At 40.1% G+C, this 20,800-nt stretch overlaps 1 protein-coding gene across 1 annotated transcript in view; it reads left to right on the top strand.

Annotated features, from left to right (window-relative positions):
* LOC121858309 (mediator of RNA polymerase II transcription subunit 12-like protein) overlaps window positions 1–20,800 on the top strand; it is a gene marked incomplete at its 3' end in the record, with an annotated part of 265,779 nt that overhangs the window by 42,011 nt on the left and 202,968 nt on the right. Inside the window, 2 exon segments of the mRNA XM_042354642.1 lie at window positions 4,559–4,789; window positions 15,440–15,564. Of these exon segments, the coding sequence (XP_042210576.1) occupies window positions 4,559–4,789; window positions 15,440–15,564 (356 nt within the window).

The following is a 20,800-nucleotide window of genomic DNA, read 5'->3' as shown; positions in this document are numbered from 1 at the left end:
ACATATAACACCACCCATCATCACTACATATAACACCATCCATCATCACTACATATAACACCATCCATCATCATTACATATAACACCATCCATCATCACTACATATAACACCATCCATCATCACTACATATATCCATCATCTACATATAACACCATCCATCATCACCACATATAACACCATCCATCATCACTACATATAACACCATCCATCCATCATCATTACATATAACACCACACCATCATCACTACATATAACACCATCCATCATCACTACATATAACACCATCCATCATCACTACATATAACACCATCCATCATCACTACATATAACACCATCCATCATCACTACATATAACACCATCCATCATCACTACATATAACACCATCCATCATCACTACATATAACACCACCCATCATCACTACATATAACACCACCCATCATCACTACATATAACACCATCCATCATCACTACATATAACACCATCCATCATCACTACATATATCCATCATCACTACATATAACACCATCATCACTACATATAACACCACCCATCATCACTACATATAACACCATCCATCATCACTACATATAACACCATCCATCATCACTACATATAACACCATCCATCATCACTACATATAACACCATCCATCATCACTACATATAACACCATCCATCATCACTACATATCCATCATCACTACATATAACACCACCCATCATCACTACATATAACACCATCCATCATCACTACATATAACACCATCCATCATCACTACATATAACACCATCCATCATCACTACATATAACACCATCCATCATCACTACAGATAGTTAAAGTAATTTCCGAGATTCTCGTCCGGAGACACAAACAAATAAACAGACAGACAGACAGACAGACTTCTTTGTTTTATAAATATAGATTATTATTATATTTTCGCCCCCCAGGCCCCGATGTGGATCAGTGACCTGTGCCCAGGTGGGCTAATCCCCGTAATAAAAAAAAGCATGTCATGGAAAAGGTTCGTGAAACAGTGGCTTTTCTGAACCCAGGTCAGATCCCAGTCATAGCTGCTGACCAGCCACTGTTTGCCCTGGCAAAACATATCCAATGGCATTGGCCTGAGTATGGAGAAGACAGGTATGTTATTATGTTTGGGGGACCTCACATAGAGATGGCTGCACTGAGATCAATAGGAACGTTACTACAAGACAGTGGTTGGAACGGTTCCTTTGTTGAAGCAGGAGTGGCTTCATCTGGTACAGCAGAGTTTTTCTGTCTGTATCAAGTGTTCCTATAAGAAAGACTCCAACCAGAGATGCAAATGCTTTCGCTCTGGACTTTTCTGCATAGTACTTTGCAGCTGCATATGTGAACAGCAGTAAATGCACAAAGATGTACTGTCAGGAGAAGTCACAGGAACCAGTTCTTTTTTTATATATATTTTTACTAAAAGTGTTATTTTATGTGGATAAAAATGTTACAATGGACTTAAAACTATAAAAAATCATCTGAGCATGCTTGAAAACATGTATATTGATGCCAAGATCACTCAGATTGACCAACTACATCAATTTCTATAAGAAAAATCAACTTTTGAAGGTCAATATGGTGGCCATCTTGAAAAATGGCTGCCATATTGGATTTTCAAATGGCCAGTCAGGCAGACTTGACTAGTAACCATTAGAGAATTACCATGCCAAATTTGGTGCTTGTAACCCCCATTTGCATGATTCTTTTGAAAAATTGCATTTAGCTGCCCCACTATAAATGAGATATGGAGTAGGAGGTAAATGAGCCTGTGTGCATTGATGCACTTCTTTTCATGTCAATGTAGGTGGATGGTATAGTTTCTTTCTTAGACATTCATAGTCTTCACAAGTGATTGCTGGCACCTTGGTGCCCAGTGAAAGTTTGAACGCTCGTGCTTGGCTAGCGTACAGCGAATGAAGGTGCGCCAAGTCCATAGACTTGCATTGTTTTCCATCATAAATAAAATGGTTAATTAATGCCTTCCTAAAGAAACCATTGACATGGGACCAGGTTTTTTCCACTCTACAAATTTTTTGCGATTTTTCCCACCAAGTTTGATGAAAAACGATTGTGCCGTTTCGGCTGCCCAGAACAGACAGACACACACACACGCCTAGTCCTATAGTATACAGTCGGCCCTTAACATACGCGGGGGTTAGGTAACAGAGATACCCGTGAATGTTAAAAATCCGTGTACTTTTGCTGCCCCCCCCCCCAAAAAAAAAACCCTGGCCCCCCATGTCCTTATTTACCGTATATACCTGTGCGTAGTTCGAGTTTTTAAGACCAAATTATTTTGCAAAAAAATTGGGGGTCGACCTCTAAAAGGGTGATAGTTTCGTTAGGTTGAAAAATATTTACCAGTAAACAATGGAAACGACGCACCAACGCACCACTAGCTGTGAGTATCGGGACAGTCGCCAGGGCAGTCTCTTGCGTCATCATAGCGAGCCCAAAGTAGCCAAATCCATGGTATGGTATACACAGGACGATGTAAAACAAAGTATTCATTTGTTCAAATTTATTTATAGATACTGTACATAAATTTTTGTTCATTACATTTGAAACATCAATCTTTGTTAATTAAATTTGATACAAAAGAAAACTACGAAACCGTATTTTCATTAAAATATTACATCACAAGTATATTTTACCTTAACTGTGACTGAATGAATATATTCTCAGAAATAAATATGGAAATGTAATATTTTGGCTGAAATGACGTACATATTAATGTACAGTGGAAAGTGGGATAAAATTATGAAAACAATGACTTTCGCTTTCTTTCGTTGTTCAAAAGATTTTACCGTAATCGCTTTTCAAATGGTTTTCAGTTAAAAAACTGTTGTACTGTACTCGTACTGTATTACAATAATATTCTATCCTATCATTAGCCTTATAATCCCACAACTGAAAACCTTTCGAAAAGCGATTACGGCAACATCTTTTGAACGAAAGAGAGTGAGTCATTGCTTGCGTCACAATTTTATCCCACTTTCCACTGTAATACGTACATCATTTCAGCAAAAATATTACATTTCTTTGTTCTCAGAAATAAATGGTAGTTTTGTTGAAACGTAATGTACAGTATTTAATATTAAAATGCAAAAATAGCTATCAAAACAATTAATACACCCGAAATATACTGGCTGGCATCTCCACTCGTCCCTGCTCCTGCATCCAAGGTCACCTCACCACTCCTCCCAACTCGCTCCCTCCACTCCCTCCTCCACCTCTACCTCCTCCCCGTCACTACTGCCGACAACAAACACAAATGTTTTGTGAATAACTGCACCTCCACTTCCTATGTACAGTACTTGTACTGAACTGTACTGTGCTGTGCATTTTTACAAACAATAAACATGGCAAGAAAAGCTATTAAAAAAAAGAGATAAGAATTTCACTTTACTGTACCGTACCTCTCCTCGGCGACAGGGCGGGGGTCATCGGGCTCATCGTCACTCAATTCCATAACGGGTGGTGAAGTGGGGGCGACGGTGGATTCAGCTGCTTCCTCACTGCCGCCAGCGACTGATGGTGTTGAATCTCTCCTTCGGTGATCAAAGAACATGGTGATGGGGAGTTGTCGTCTCTTTCTTTTCATTTTTTCCATGATGTTTTTGTATGGAACAAAAGCATCATCCATCCCTCGCATGAATTTCAGGGCACTCACCATGGAGGGGTTCATACTATAGACCAGGTTTTTCAGTGCCTCAATCATCCTGGTCATCTCCCTCAACTTCTCCAACGTTATTTCTTGGTACATGTTTTTTGAATCGTTTTCAATTAAAAAAATGTTACAGCACATGTACAGTATATTTCACCTAAACTGTGCCTGAATGAATATATTCTCAGAAATAAATAGTAGTTTTGCTGAAACGTGATATATTTCAATGTAAAATAGGATAAAATACATGACGAAAACAAGAGACTTTACTTAACCTTCCAATGTTCAAGATATGTTACTCGTTTTTTTAGTAGTTTTCGGTTAAAATATTCTTATATTAGTGATATTCTATTCATACTGTGCTTGATATAATACATTCACGGAAATGTAATATTTTTGCAACTACAATGCTGATGTCAACACAAGCGTGGTTACAGCGAGACTGACTGAGTGAGGGAGAGCTATGCGTGTGTGTGTGTGTGAGGTTGCGGGAGCAGGCGGTGTCCCGTGTTCGGTACCGCACGCGAGTTGAATGGCGCGCGATTTGAATGTACGTCAATTACTTCAATGTACAGAATATTCCTCCGGCGGGGCAATCCGCGTATTTGCGAATCCGTGAATGCTAAACCCGCGTATGTGAAAGGCCGACTGTATTAGATATGTGAATATTTTTAAATGTTCTGTGTGTTCTGACTGGGCATGGTTTAAGTATCTTTTAGGATACATGCATTTTCTACCCATATGGAAAAGGGTTTTTTCCTTTTTTTTCTCGTTGTATAGGCATTTTCCTGCTATGGAGCAGGGTGGGTAGGCAATTGTTGATCAACTGATTCATAGCATTTTTATTTTTTCAGAATGGACCCAAACTCTCACAAGACTTCTACGTGAACAGCTCGGCAAAATTGCTGAAGTATACTTAGGTAACCCCAGTACAGCATCTGGTGCTTCTTCTGCCGGGTCAACTCCTAATGCCAATACTACTGGAGGATCTCTCACTACCAACAATACTGCAGCATCAACAGCGACAGCAACAACAACAGTGCCGGCCACAACACAACCTCCCCAGTCATCACCACACAATCAGGGTACAGTACAGTATATACGAGTACAGGAAAGCCTCCGATAACGACGGTTCTACTAACACTGCTTTATACACTGGTCCCTCGTTTAACGAACACATTTCGTTCCAGAAAGTTGTTCGTTAACCGAAAATTTCCTTAACCGAAACCATTGTTTCAATGGGATTTTGGGTAATTGGTTCCAGCTCATTGAAAATTACATAAAGTAAAAAAAAAATGCAGTAAAGTACACTTACTCTGAGGTGTGTATGTAGAAGGCTCCTGGTTGATGATGCTGATGTGAATTTGAAGTTGGAGGTGGAGGAGGAGAAGGGAGAAGTGAAGGAAGTGGGAGGTGGAGGAGAAGCATTTTACTGCTTCTTGGAAGGCGAGTCACCTTCCATGAAAATGTCAGGAACCTCGACTGACAGATTCTCCAGCAGGAAAATCCTCTCTCCTTTTTGAAGTGGAAGGCTGAGGGGTAGCATCTTTTTCCCGCTGCCTTTTAGTGAAGAAACTGTCAATTTTTGTTTGTGGGGCATTTGTCCTCATCCTTAACTGATTTTTTAAGAAGGAGAGCACTTTGTCCTCAATATTACACAAAACAGGTTCTGTTGTTTCACATCAGGGTGCCTTGATGCCAGTTTCCTGAACATCTCCCAGTGGTAAACAACATCTTTTAAGTATGAAGAAGACATATAGTCATCACTTTCCTTTCCTCCTCACCACTGTCAGCTTCTAACATGTCATCCAGTTGCTGCAAGTCTTCAGTAGTAAGTTCCTGCTCATAAGACATCACAAGCTCTTCAACATCATCCTCCTCCACTTCGAGGCCCAATGACTGACCAATGGACACAATCTCCTGGTCCAACTCCGTTTCTTCCTCAAATCCCTCAAAATCATGGACTGCTGATGGCCACAGTGCTTTCCATGCAGAATTGAGGGATCTAGTGGAGACTCCTTGCCATGATGACACAATCAATTTTACAGCCTCCAGGATGTTGAATTGTGTTTTCCAGAACTGTGCCAGTGTTAGATCAGGATCAGTGGAAGTTGCTTGATAACATCTCTTGAACATTTTCTTCATGTACAACTTCTTGAAGTTGCTGATCACATTCTGGTCCATTGGCTGTATAATTGATGTAGTGTTTGGAGGCAAAAACAACACTTTGACAAAGTCAAATCGAGCCTCCAAAGTTCTGGCAAGTTGAGGGTCATGACCAGGGGCATTATCCAGAAGAAGAAGAGCCTTTAAAGGGAGTTTATTGGTGGTTAGGTAGCTCTTCACACAAGGGCAAAACACCTCAAGAGCCCATTCATTAAAGAGCTGTCTTGTCACCCATGCCTTATGGTTGGACTTCCAATAAACTCCAATTTGTCCTCTTACCACCTTTTGTTGCTTGAACACCCTGGGGTTCTCAGAGTGGTAGACAAGCATAGGCTTCAGTCGAAAATCCCCTGAAACATGTGGCACCAAGCAATAGAGTGAGACGGTCCTTCATGGGTTTATGCCCAGTTAAAGAGGCTTAATCTCTGGTGATGAATGTTCTTTTGGGCATTTTCTTCCAGAACAGCCCTGTTTCATCCACATTGAACACTTGCTGTGGAAGATAATTTTCTTCCTCCACCAGTTTCTTAAACTCCACTACAAACTTTGCTGCTCCTTCTTTATCTGCACTGGCAGCTTCACCATGCCTAAGAACCCTAAAAATGTCACTTCTTTTCTTAAATTTTTTGAACCAGCCCTTGCTGGCCCTAAACTCTTCAAACACTGTGCCAGAAAAACCAGGTTGATCTTCCTTCAAATGTTTGTAAATTTCCCTGGCTCTTTCACAAATAAATTCAGTAGAAACTGAATCTCCTTTCATTTGTTTTCCCTAATCCAAATAAGAAGTAACCTCTCTGTTTCTGCTATTAGGGATCTACCTTTAAACACTCTGGTAGATTTGTCTCTTACTTTCACTTCTTTGAACTTGTCTTTCTGTGAAAGAATTGCCGACACAGTTGATGCCGACATACCATATTCTTTACTAAGCACATTTGTTCTAATGTCTTCTTCATGTTTCTTAATGATTTCCTGTTTCACTTGAATTAAAATCGCCTTTCTTGATTTCTTTGGAGCCATGCTGGATTCAATACAGTAATTTCACCACTAAAAATTTATGTTCACTAGCTGTAATTAAAGATTATTTTCTTTAAATCAACACTGCACTGCACTATATATTATCAATATGTAAAATAAATTTCAGAATGACCCATAATTGTGCTGTAAAAATGTAAAAATAGTTTATATTCAAGAGAGTCTCAAGCAAGATGTTACCTCTACTGACCAGAGACACAAACTGACGCCTGTTTGGTGTGTTGAGTGGCTGTTTGGCGCGCTGAAAACTAGTTCCCTGTACTTCAATTATGTTAAATAATTGTTAAAATGACTAAAAATTTTAATATAAAACTTGGAAAATTATTGAATAGTACACCCTTCTTGATATTTACTCAAATGGGAACGAATTTAAGCCCTAGAACCGATTACTGTATTGGCGGACTAATATTCCAGCTGGTGAGCAAGCGAGAACATGTTGAGAGGAATTCGTAAGGAATTCGTTAACCGATTGTTTTCGTTAACCGAATTGAATATTCTTGTGGAAAGTAATTCGTTAACCGAAATTTCGTTAACCGAGGCGTTCGTTAACCGAGAGACCACTGTATTTAAGACCCTGGTTAATTTAGGACCCAATTCAATTTACAATATTATTTCTTCATATTTACGACAAAAATATTATAAAAATAAAGTAAAATTAGATTTTCATATAAATAATAACTACCGGTAAATCCCAATACGTATTACAGTATACAAAAAAAGCATGCCTTGCGCACGGAGGCTGCTAGGCTTGTGAGTGGTGACACCAGTATAAACAGTCGCAGCTGGCGGGCCTTTTGTTTTCACGCATCTGAACAGGAAAAGGAGAAAAACATTCTCAGGTTTCTTACGTCATTTTTTTGCATCCCTATTCAACATGAGCTAGAGAGCAAGTGATGGTAGTGCTGATTCAAAAGTTAAAATGATATGAAAAAGGTGAGAGGTCTGTGGATATAATATGGAGCAAGTAATGAACATATTTTCTGAAGTGGATCCATTAACAGAAAGAAGCATGAAAATTAACAGGGACATGAAAAACACAAATGACCTCTACATAAAGATGTATAAGCAGCTGTGCTACTCCCACCACATAAGTGGCACGGGCAATCCCCAATTGGAGTTTCACGGCGCCATCAGCTCGATGAACATACATATTCATTTCTTTACATTAATTTTACTACAGCTACAACCAGGGTCGTATTTTCTTCTGTAGAACCATCGTCCCGGACTCCTGGCTGTAAACACTAACGAAAACAATGGCGTCCCATCTCCTCTTGGGTGATATTATTATTATTCATTTATATTGTATAAGGCGCATTCATAAACATTTTTTAAAGAATATAGTTTGCATTTTTCATTAATTGTATTGTTTTGGGGGGTAAGAGGGTAAAAAGCCACACAAAAGATATGAAAAGGTCACACTTGGGAACGCATCTCATTATTATTTCTTTATTTAATGGTAATTAATGATTCACGATACGATGATTCACCTTACACTGCAATATTGGGGGACACATTACTGTCGTTACTCATATATTGCAATGAACAAAATACATAGTTGTAGCTATTTAAAATGTAAGGCATCTGTAGGACAGGGTAACTAAGCTCGAGATTAATTTATCTTTTATGATGAGCATTAAAAGTGCATAATGAACCAAAATCAAAAGTGTACTGCAAACATATCCTTGACAATTTTCTGTAAGTAAATCATTTGCAGAGGGTGGGGAAGAGTAGTTGTCAAATAGAAGCCCCCTGAAATTCATCATTTACAGGATTAAAATTGTCCTGAAATTATTTTTCTGAATATTTATGATTTAAGAACACAAGAATGGAGAAATCTGCAGCAGGCTTATTGGGCCATCCTAAATTTGAAACTTCCCAACTAGTTTGAGTTTATGATAGTGTTTGGTAATTTGTTCCACTCAACCAAATTTGAACACATTTCAAATTTTATACATTTTAAATTTCAAAGTTTATACATTTTAAATGAAAAAAAATTGCTATGTTAAACAATACAATTGATACATAGCAAATCATAAAATACTTTAGCACATTTTTTATGTACAAAATATAGCTCCATCCACACCATGGAGGTATACAGGATGGAGGTGGCATGCCGCGCGGTCCCATTACTGTCAGGTGAAGCCAATCCTCCCCCCCGTCGACCATCTTTGTGTAGGCTGGTCGCGCGCCAGGAGGTTGAGTGACCCTCATTGACACTGGTTTGCACTGTTAACATCGCGTCCCTGTGTGATTAAGTGAAACTATTATTTTATTTTCAATCATTTATTATATACTACCTGTATAGTACAATAAAACTACATTCCAATAAACAACACTAATCATTAGCATCAGTTATCCTTATCATGGCACGAACCTGGTACCCTGAGCACAGGGATTTCATTGCATTTTTACCTTGCAGACTGATCATTAGATTCCGCTGAACAACGTTAACTTAATCATGCTAGTTCTACTTTGGACAGCTTTGAGAGAGACATTTTGTGCTGTGCACTGTTTGCCTGCATATGTGTAGCTGACCTGTAGATGGGTCTCAGCTACTGCTTTGATTAGCAATACAAAATGATTGTTGAGAGGATCACTTTGACATGTGTACAGTATTGCCAAGCCTGGGAATATAGTTTTGTTCAGGAACTCTGACAATACATAAATTACAATTTTGTGGCAATCATATGTTGACAGTTTTGCATAGGGGTGTATTTTGCTGGCAAGCAATATTTTTTTCTCTGAATATCTTTTCACATAAGCAACATCAGCAATGACATCTGTAGTTGGAAATGATAGATTCCCTTTGGTTTTCGTAATGATTAATGCATGAGTTCCATCCATATTTTGGGTAAATAGTGCACTATAACATGCTTCACACTTCAAAGACTTCTTTAGTTTCACAGAAACAAAACCAGCTATATATGCAACTATTTTCTCAGTTCAGTAATCCCTCGGTTAACGAAATCTCGATTTACGAATTACCTTCCATAAGATTCTTAACTTCGGTTAACGAGCATTCCCTCGATTAACAAATTCCTTACGAGCACCCCTCAAAATGTTTTCGCTTGCACACTAGCTGTCATATTAGTTCGCCAATACAGTAATCGGTTCTAGGGCTTAAATTCCTTACTATTTTAGTAAATATCAAGAAGTTTGTACAGTACTATTCAATAATTTTAAAAGTCTTATATTAAAATTTTTAGTCATTTTAACAATTATTTAACATAATTTAAGTACAAGCAAACTAGTTTTTAGCACGCCAAACAGCCTGTCAACACACCATACAGGCGTCAGTCTCTGTGTCTTTTCAGTGGAGGTAACATCTTACTTCAGACTCTCTTCAACATAAATGCTTTTTTTCTGTGTTTCCAGTCAAATTATTGGTCATTTTGAAATTTATTTTACATATTGACAATATATAATGCAGTGCAGTGTTGATTTAAAGAAAATAATCTTGAATTACACCAAGTGAACTAAAATTTTATGGGTGAAATGGCACCATGGGGTGACTTCTCTTCTACCCCAATGCCTTCTCTTTTCCCTTCTCCTCCACCCCCATTCTAATTCCCATCATCATCATCCAGGAGCCTTCTACATACACACCTCAAAGTAAGTGTACTTTACTACCTTTTTTGTTGACTTTAGGCAATCTTCGGTGAGCTGGAACCAATTACCCAAAAACCCATTGAAACAATGGTTTCGGTTAACAAATTTTTCGGTCAATGAGCAACCTTCTGGAACGAATTGTGCTCATTAACCGAGGGACCACTGTACAAGGAGAGACCACACTTGATGAAACTAAGTTAGCATTTCCCTCTTCTGAGAGCACATCAGATTCCTCATTTTGATAAATGTTATCTTGCTCAAAGACCCTGCTTTTATCAAGAGAGGAGTTAATTAAATTGTTCAATGGAGCATTGGCATTATGGTTCCTTAGATAATTACTAGAGGCGGCTAGGACTGGGATAGATTGTAAAGCTAAGCAATTTCCACGAGTATTGCCGAGCCGTAGGATTGTTGTTGCACCCCCAAACTTCTAATTTTGCCAAAAAATAGTTTTATATGATCCTGACTCATCTTGTAAGTTAAGAAGTAATCCAAAAGTGGTTTTGAAGTAACAATTAGCATTTTGCTAATTTTTGCAGACTTTTGCAACAAACAAGGAATCCAATAAATCCTGTTTTTCTTCTGAATTGAACAATAGGCAACTTATCAGGGCAGTAATGTTAAGGAAACCAGATACTGTTGTACACTTTCAATGAACTTCATTACCTCTGAATTATTACCTGCTTGCAAAGGGCGCTTCCAGCCGTAACTACACAAATTCCAAGAATTCATGATGTCAAACAGTGCATTGAGTGTACGTATGAATTTTATCGTTCCTTGGCAACGGGTATCTTCTCATCCAAACAAAACTGGAGGGAGTCGGCAACAGAGTCATTAAGTAACTGAACGATCAATTTACATTCATTTTGCTTTTTACATATTCAATGTGTGAAGCTCTTAACTTGTTTCCGAGATGCGGACCTTCTTTTTCCTGTAACTGGTGGAGACTGACAATGAATCGCCACTCAATTGTATTACCTTCTGCGTCAAAAATATTACCTACATCGTCAAGAGCATTTCTTAACAACTTGAACATATGACAAGGATCAAGAAAAATGCACACTGGCTCTCCTGTAGCAGGATGATCAAAATATAACTTAATATTTTCAAGATTCAAGCTGCAACCAAGATTTTTCATCATAGCTAAATTAGGAGCTGCACCATCAAAAGTTAGAGATACAATATTCACTCCAACTGAATGAAGTTTGTTTAAAACCTGCAAAACTAAATTACTGCGTTCATTACCGCGAAGTTCATTAATCAAAAAATATCCAATGGATAACTTAAAAGTAGGCTTGTGTGACACTACCATAAAAGTGAGAGCTTCTTTAGCTACAGGCAAGCAATCATCATCAAGTTCACTCCCCATGTCGATAAACCCGTGATATTTTTTGCCATACCATTTAACATGTTGACGAATAGCCATTTCATCCATCGCCAAAGAAAAAATATTACCAGAACTTTCGTCTGTGGATTTCTTGACCCTCTGCTTGAGTGCACTGAATGCTGCCTCGGTAAATCCGGGTTTCACTTCTACTGTATTGTACCATTTTTCCAGCGTTCGTGGATGCGGCAGACAAGCATCAAAAGTTTTTCTTATGAATTTATATGCTTGTGGAGAGTAAAAGTTTAAAGTGAAAGCAAACTTCTCAAAGCAGAGGCATATTGAGCATGTACTGGCTTACCGCTATTCTTAGCAATCTGTCTTTTCACAAGGTCAGTCACTCCACCAGCATAGGATTCTAAAATAGTCAGACTGTCTTCACTCACTAGGTTTTTTCTTTTAATACACTAATCACAGAACACAAGTCAGCATTTTTATTTTTCATGCGTCGTGTTTTCTGTTGCAAAATTTGTGTTTTTTTCCTAGACTTCACAAGTTTTTCCTCTAATTTCCTCTTCATCACTTTCGATGGAGAATTTGTAAAATTAGCTTCTAGGTGATTTTCTGCTGCAGCTTCAGATGGAAAAGGCTCGCAAACAGTTCGAGTTTTGGGAGGCTTTTTATTATTTGTCTTTTTCTGTAGTTGAGCAGGGAAAGCCTCAAATATACTAGGAACAGCATTTACCCTGTGCAAATTTTCAGGGGCAAAATGCTTAGAACAGAAACGTGTTTGTTTGCCTGGTGTGTACTTGTCTCTTCGTAGAGCCAAAACCCATTTTTGCCTTCTGCAGAGGTCCTTTGGCAGCCTGTGAAAAAAATTAATATCGAGATGTAATATTACTCCTCTTTCATCCCATGTGTGTATATAAGAAAGACCTTCCTGTTTACGATCAAGCACATTCGTTCTGGAAAGCAAACTAAAAACAAAATTAAAATTTTACTTGATGGTGAAATGCAATAGACGGATCAGACTTCTTTCATTGCACCCAAATGCAATACAACGGGTAGGCATTGCAGAATACCCGATCACTGCTGGGTAGATACCGCAGTCACAACCTCTAACACTCACTGCTGAGTTAGTACTGAGCAGGTTGAAAGTGAGGAGATCAAGCTTAACCTGACCTGAGAGCGGCAGTGTCATGGGTTGCGTTGGGCCTACCAACGTAACCCAACTCCAATGTTTGTTTTACGGGAGATAAGACTCCAGGCGAGTCGTGACTCCGTCATCACTATTTCATTAGTGGGTATGTAAGTAACCAGTGTGAAGGTATCTAACTCTATGGTAAGAAATTAAGAAACACATACAGGTTGTACCTCTCTAGTCCGGCAACCTCGGGACCTGACCGGTGCCGGACCATGGAAATTGCCGGACCATGGAAATTCACCCTTTTCCTGGATAGTTAGTGACTTGTGCTTATGCCTGGAAGCACTAGCACCACTTTCTCTGCGTCATGGTCTCTTTGAAGACATATTGAAGGGTTAAATGTCGTATAGTAGCTTCTCAAATTTCGCGAGTTTTTAATTCTTAACGTATTTTATTGGAACACACAAAAAAATAAATAAATAAAAATTTTGACGGCGGAAACTTGAATTTCGACGGGTTTGAACGGCCCGCCAACGTGCAGACGACGTGCATAATCGTGTAAACAGCGTCATTTCTCTTATGTACAAAAGATTCATTATTGTTTATTACTGAATGTCTTTTTTATTGAATTAATGTTTATGTGTGCAAAATGAGCAATACAATTCATTAATAATACGTAGAAAATTAAAACACATGAGGAAATGACACAGCATTGTTTTCGTTGATTACAAAACCAGTGACTGACTGGTTCTACATATAAAACTGAAGAAAATAAGACCTTGGTTGTAGCTGTAGTAAAATTAATATGGTTGTTTTAAGTAATGTTATTTAATGTTAATAAATGGAACAATAGAAGTAGCTAACGATAATGGTAAAGGAAAAAGAGATCGCATATGTAAGTGCGCATGCGCACACGTGAAAACATATCGTCATTACTTTACATAAGAATATGAAAGCAACACTTATTTACTGTTCATATATATTTTAATTAGTGTTTCTGAATTTGTTTTTATTGAATTAATGTACGTGTGTGCAAAATTAACAATACAATTTATTAATAATACGTGGAATATTCGAGGAGACGAGACGGCTGCCGGCATTGTTTGTGTTAAAGCTTACGAAACCAGTGACTGATTGGTTCTACATATAAAACTGAAGAAAATAAGACCCTGAGTTTAGCTGTAGTAAAATTAATGTAAAAAAATGAATATGGTTGCTTGAAGTACCTGTAATGTTATTTAATGTTAATAAATGGAACAATATAAGTAGCTAACCATTAATGGTAAAAAAAAAAAGTGAGACTGCTTGTATGTAAGTGCGCACATGTGAAAATTTATCGTCATTACTCTACATAAGAATATGAAAGCAACACTTATTTACTGCTCATATATATTGAAGGGTTAAATGTTGTACTCTGTATAGACAAGCAGAGAGAGAGAGAGCAGCCGAACTGCCGGATGTAAACAAACCTTAATTTCCCGCGGCTTTTTTTTTTAAGGGGATTAGCCCACCCGGGCATAGGTCACTGACCCACATTGGGGCCTGAGGGGCAAAAATTTAATACTCCTGTAATAATAATAATAATTCAGATAAGAAAAAAAAAAAGCTGCCTATCTACCTATTGGACAAACTAAAATCGTTCCGGACCACGGGAGTTTCCGGACCACAGAATGCCGGACTAGAGAGGTACAACCTGTAATATTATATCCATCCAGACATAAATCCGTGACAAGCAGCCTACAGCAAGATGGCCGCCAGTCAGGTCGCTGGCTTCAATCTGTCAGGCTGATGCCGTCTCCACCCTTTATACCTCCATGATCCACACTCAAACCATCACCTGGGTGACATGACACAGTTCAGCTGGGCAGTCTCCCAACTGACTCAAAGACATGTGGTTGCTGCCGCGCTGCCCTGCATTTATGCTATGGCGTCACATTGAGGGAGGGAATCGGGGAGCACAGCTGGGCTCTCAACACAGTTACAGCCCACTGCCCCCACACATACGTTCACTTCTCACACATACACACCCATGCTCTTCATTTTTCTTATTTTACAATTTTATAATTTTTTTAAGCAACATTAGCATGTTGTAATGATTTTTTCCGTAACTTTTATAGTCTCATTACATGTAACATTGGCAACATGCCATCTCACAGACCACCTCATCCCTGGTTTTTCCCCTTCCCAGTGAGTCAAGCTATTGCTAAACAGAATTTTGACCTAATGTTAAGTGGGAAAGGGTGTGAAAATTTTCTTATTGTTTAACCAAATTAATGTTAAGTGAATTAATATTAGACGAGGGATATCTGTATTGTACAGTAATTCTAGTTCTTATTCTCTTGATATGTCAAGGGTCTAATTTATATATTTTCTGTCATGGAAGTCCATTCTCTCTATACTTGGCAAAAAAGTTAATTTTTTGTATTGATTTTTAAGTTGTAATTATTTTTTTTATGGTAGGATTGTCAGGGTCTATTAGTGGAGCAGCAGCAAGTGGAGCACCAGGACAGCCAAACCCTGCCCAACTGACTCATGTTGTACGCAATTGGAATTACTGTCTTCAACTGGCTCACTTCATGTACCAGGTAAATAACTCTTTGCTTCATGTATTTAGCATTAATAATATAATGAACATAATTTTTTAACTACCAGGGTGGGGTAAGATGTGAGAAGTATTGGATTGGTAGTGCAGTACAGTAGAACCTTGATAAATCGGACTAATTGGGGCAGACCCCAGTCCGGAAAATGCGAAAGTCCGAAAAAAGCGAAGTGTTTAAAGAAAATCCATTGTTATGTTATTACTGCACTTAACAACTAAGCTGCCTACTACTTACTACCTATAATCATGCTACCAAGCAGGGAGGTACTACCGCCTGGGAAGATATTGGAAGTATAATGTGTTGTCTAATGGTAGACCCTGCTGCTATATGGCATCACGAAAATTGAGAGCAAGTCCCAGGTTGCTGAGCTGTCTTTCTGCCTCATTCACACACAATTGCAGGGTCTCAATTGCTTCTCTTACTATTGACAACACAACATATATAAGTTTTCTCACTCTTGATCTGTTCTATTCTTTTATTCTCCTATGAAATCAGTTGACAATAATATTAAAACGGGGCCTTCTCGGATGGGTCCCACTGGTCGGGAAAGTTGTGGACCCCAGGGTCAACCTGATAATCCTCAAACTACTAGGGCCCCAACTGATGTCACTGTGGAGCACCATCTATTAACCTCTTCCCCCGACCTCTAACTAAAATCTGAACTTCAATTGACCAAAGCAGCTTCACCCAAACCTTTTCAAGTCTCCAACTGCATCCTTTATACGTCTTTCCGTTCTAGGCCTGGCTTAAGTCGATGAAAGCCATGTACAGGTTACGACGCTGTTCTCTGCCCTTTTCCTGTATCTAACTGGCAGCAAAGATCATGTCGGTGGTGCCAGGTGATGATCTAAAGCTACACTTAGATTCTGGGAGGAAGTTTTCTGCCTCAGGAAGAAGTCTGTTTAGGAGGACTCAGACGTGGAATCTGGAAGTCCTGCAGCAGTTTCAGGTCCGACAACCAACACTGCCACAAGACTAGGTTGTGGTCAAGAAGAGGTACATCCCAATTTTCTTTTCTCTGCATTCGTTCTTGAAGATGATCCTTGCCTTGATGGTGAAAGGATAGATGAAACCCAGTGGGTCATAGACAGAGCTTACAATGCTTAGATGCCCCCTTTTTGTCAGAGGCCGGATTTGGACTTTTACCTTTCCAGCAAACTGGTGCTTTTTCAAATTCCACATCACTCCCAGAACTCTCTCTGTGGGCAAATTGTCATAGGTGAAGTCCACTTCCTTGATACCGGTGTGCTGCTTTTCCATGGTGATAGTGCTGACTATTCCTTTGTGATTACTTATCCATTTTGTATGCTTGAATCCCCCTCTTAGCAAGAGTTCTTAAAGCTGGTGTGCCATGGATATTACTTCCTCAGTATCAGTAACAGACACAAGCAAGTCGTCCACATGAAACCTCTCTTTAGCTCTGGTGGTCATTACAGGGAATTCTGAACCATAATCCTGGATAGTTCTCTGCAATGCATAAGTAGCACAAGATGGACTCCACACCCCTCCAAAGATATGCACTGTCATTCGGTAGGCAGTTGGGGGTCCCGACAAGTTTCCATTTTCCCACCAGAGGAATCTTAGGGCGTCCCTGTGTTCAGGGTTCACCTTGACCTGATGAAACATGGTTTCAATATCTGCCATCAGCGCAATCGGCTCCCGACGAAATCTTATGAGGACTCCAAAGAGTTTGTTGTTGAAGCCTGGTCCTTGAAGTACCTCGTTGTGTAGTGACACATTGGCAGATGTTGCATCACAATCGAAAACAATGCGAGTCTTCTCTGGTTTATTTGAATTTAGTACTGGATGATGAGACAGATGCCAAGTTCTTCCAGGATTTGCTGTTCGTTCCCTTTTGGGCACCTTCTCCACGAAGCCCTTGGTGATCAAATGTTCAATTTATGCAACATACCTTAGTTTCAGCTCTGCATTTCTTAGGAGGCATTTTCTCAAACCATTCAGACGCCTGACAATAAGTGACTTGTTGTCCGGTAGGTTAGGTGGTTTTTGCCGGAATGGAATGGGAAACTAGTAGTGTCCTTTTATCATCGCACCTGTTGATGACCAGAGCTGGACGATTTTTTTGTCCTCCAGCAACACTGGCGCTTCAATTGTAGTTTTTTGAAAGGTCATCTCTTAATTCCCAAAAGCGCCTTACTTGTGCCTCTAAACGTGTCTCATCAGGAGGGAGAGTCGGTGGTGAGCCAGTGACAGCAAGAGTAGTAACATTTTCATGGGCCATTGGACCTTTTACAGTCCATCCGAGTTGAGTCCTCACAGCAAATGGTGCTCCATCTCGTCCTGTCCTCCACTCTAAAGGAATTGAGGCTCTTGGACAGTCCTGCCATATTAGTAGTTCAACGTCTCAAACATCAGATTCAAGTGGTAAGATTTCTTGAAGATGTTCCCATTCCATTACATCCTGGACACTAGTCTCCCAATGATGAGAACCGTGGTCAATACCAGGCTGAATGAGTGTCGTTCTTGTGTCTTTGACTTCCAAGTCTATCTCCAATGTGTGTTGTTGTTCTTCATGGGTAAGAGTGTCAATAAAGAGTGACACTGGTTTTCCATACATGTTCAATCGCTGATGTAGACTCTTCGCACAGAAGGACCGATTACTGCCGGAGTCCAAGAGCGCATTTGTTCTTGTCGTGTGCCTTGAGTTTGACCCCTTTACCCCCACCTCCAACAGTGGAAGAGCCACCCTGCTCTTCTTTAGTCATTGAGTGGGTCCTGCCTTCTTCCTCTTGATTGACTCGCCAGAGTCCCAGTATGGTTTCTCACGTCGGCCTCCATCTTCATGACCTCGTAACCTCTTGTCGCGTCGTTCATGTCAATTATCTTGTGTAGATTCCGACCTTTCTCTCTTGATGCCGTGGTTCCTCTTGATTAAGTAAGTCACATGTGACCCTAGTCCGTTCATCATGGTCACGAGACTTACTATTATCTATTTCTTGGCTCTGGCGTCTATTTCCATACCTTTCCCTTTGCATGGACTTGGGAGAAGGGTGTAACCATTTGGAGTGTAACACTGAACACCCATCAATGTCACAATGTGAGTATCCCATTGGACAATCATTGGCCTGGTGTCCCTTTCTGAGACACAGGAAGCAGTACTGCAGTCGTTGTACAGTTCAGGTTCTCTAAGATACTGCCATAGTACGAAACTTGTGGCAATGATTTAAGTTATGATCTTCTGAGCAGAGCAAGCAAGTCTTGCACTCTGCGCCTGTGACAGCCAGCCCTACAGGACGCCTGCTAGCATTATTGCCAGCATATCATCTATCTCTGGCTCCCCTTGTTTCTGTGTATGCCTCTCTTGCATTACCAGTGACCTGTATGAAAACCCAGAGATGTTCTAACCCTGGTTCCTTTTCTTTTTGAGCTTCAAACTCCTCCATTTTGCTTTGGTATTTCTCGCGCAAGTGACTGGGTAACTTCTCAACCAGCAATTCTTTACCCAACAGATTGTCAACTTGCTACAGTGCACCGCGGGGCTCTAAGTTAAAGATACATACATTCACCCTGTCTGCTAGGCATTAAAATCCCGCTCTGTCATTAGTACCCACTGATGGGGTCAACATCAGGTCATGAATCTGTTCACGAAGAAGGGCATCTTCTACACCAAATCGTATCTGCAGTGTTTTTAGAGCCCGTTGATAGCCGTTTTCTACAGTACTGTACTATATGAGTATAGGTGGTCTTCAATTTCTTCAGAACAAGGCTGCAGGAGGATGAGGATCTTCTCAGGGTCAGTCATCTGGGTGTCTGGCACGTCATTAAGGCTATGACGACTTTCCCTTGAAATAGGAAGGAGTGTAAGGCCTTGCTCCACTTACTCTATACAGACTGTGATGGTATAACCTCATTTTTGCCAATAGTAGTCTCATTCTTAGGTGTGATTGTATCACCTTGGTGTCTTCCATGGCTCCTTTTTTCTCTCACCGGTTGATCCTCCTCCCTATGAAGCCATGCACCTGCTTCAGGTTTGCTCTGTTGGGTCTTCTTGACAGGGCCATTGCCCTTCCTTGTACCTGCACAATTGACTATACCTTCTTTGGAGATGAAATCTTCAATGTAGCTTTCCAGACCTTCCAGCAGCACACTCCTCCAATGGTCGCTGGTTTCTAGGTTTTGGCTAGTTCCTGGTTGGGGTGAGTCGTGCCTATCACTGACAGTTGTTACACTTTCCAGTTCATCTTGGTCTTCCATCATGGGGCCAGCTAACAGTGGTTGTCCATCTTTTTCCATATCTAGTTCGATTTCTTGTGGCCACTCATTGTTTTCTATGTCCGCCATTTAGTCCAGTTGGGTGAGGTTGTTTGTGATTTGTGGTGGTGTATGGGCACAGTTCAGCTGGTCGTGGCAATCGCAAGCAAGCGCACACTAATGTGCGTGGGGGCTAGTTTGGCATTAGCAAGCAAGCACACACTGATGTGTCTCGGGATTGGTACAATCGCACACTTCTGCTGTGCTTTGCGAGTTGGTACAAGTGCACACTTCTGCTGTGCCTTGGGAGTTGGTACAAGTGCACACTTCTGCTGTGCTTTGCGAGTTGGTACAAGTGCACACTTCTGCTGTGCCTTGGGAGTTGGTACAAGTGCACACTTCTACTGTGCGTTGGGAGTGGGTACAAGTGCACACTTCTGCTGTGCTTGGGAGTTGGTACAAGTGCACACTTCTGCTGTGCCTTGGGAGTTGGTACAAGTGCACACTTCTACTGTGCCTTGGGAGTTGGTACAAGTGCACACTTCTGCTGTGCCTTGGGAGTTGGTACAAGTGCACACTTCTGCTGTGCCTTGAGGGTTGTGGTACTGACACTTTAGGTACACCTGCTTAAGTCAAGTATATTAGTTGTTTTGTGAGTAGCTCCGATGATCATAAACCTTTTACCTGTACACTAATGAAATCTTAAACTAGATCAAGTTCGTATCACCCTTGCAAAGTATTCCAAAGATCAAAGATCACATGACCTCACCCATTATCGTTTGGCTGTATGGAGGATGATATGTGTAGTTGTAGCAGTGCTGTTCCATCAGACCGTTCAAGCAGATTAAATCCAACACATTATTGATACTGTACAGATCTTACTTACTGCATGGTTTCATACACCAGTGGTTTAGTCTACTAGATAATCAAATGTATATTTGTATCATATGAACGTTATCTTGCTAAATTTCATTTACAAGCCAAGTCAGAGAGCAGGCGCTTAATCGTC

Source organism: Homarus americanus, unplaced genomic scaffold (assembly GCF_018991925.1).
Source record: "Homarus americanus isolate GMGI-L3 unplaced genomic scaffold, GMGI_Hamer_2.0 scaffold57980, whole genome shotgun sequence".
In the NCBI taxonomy this organism is placed as follows: Eukaryota; Metazoa; Arthropoda; class Malacostraca; order Decapoda; family Nephropidae; genus Homarus; species Homarus americanus.
The sequence above is the reverse complement of the archived record's forward strand: the minus strand, read 5'-3'. Positions and strand labels throughout refer to the sequence as shown.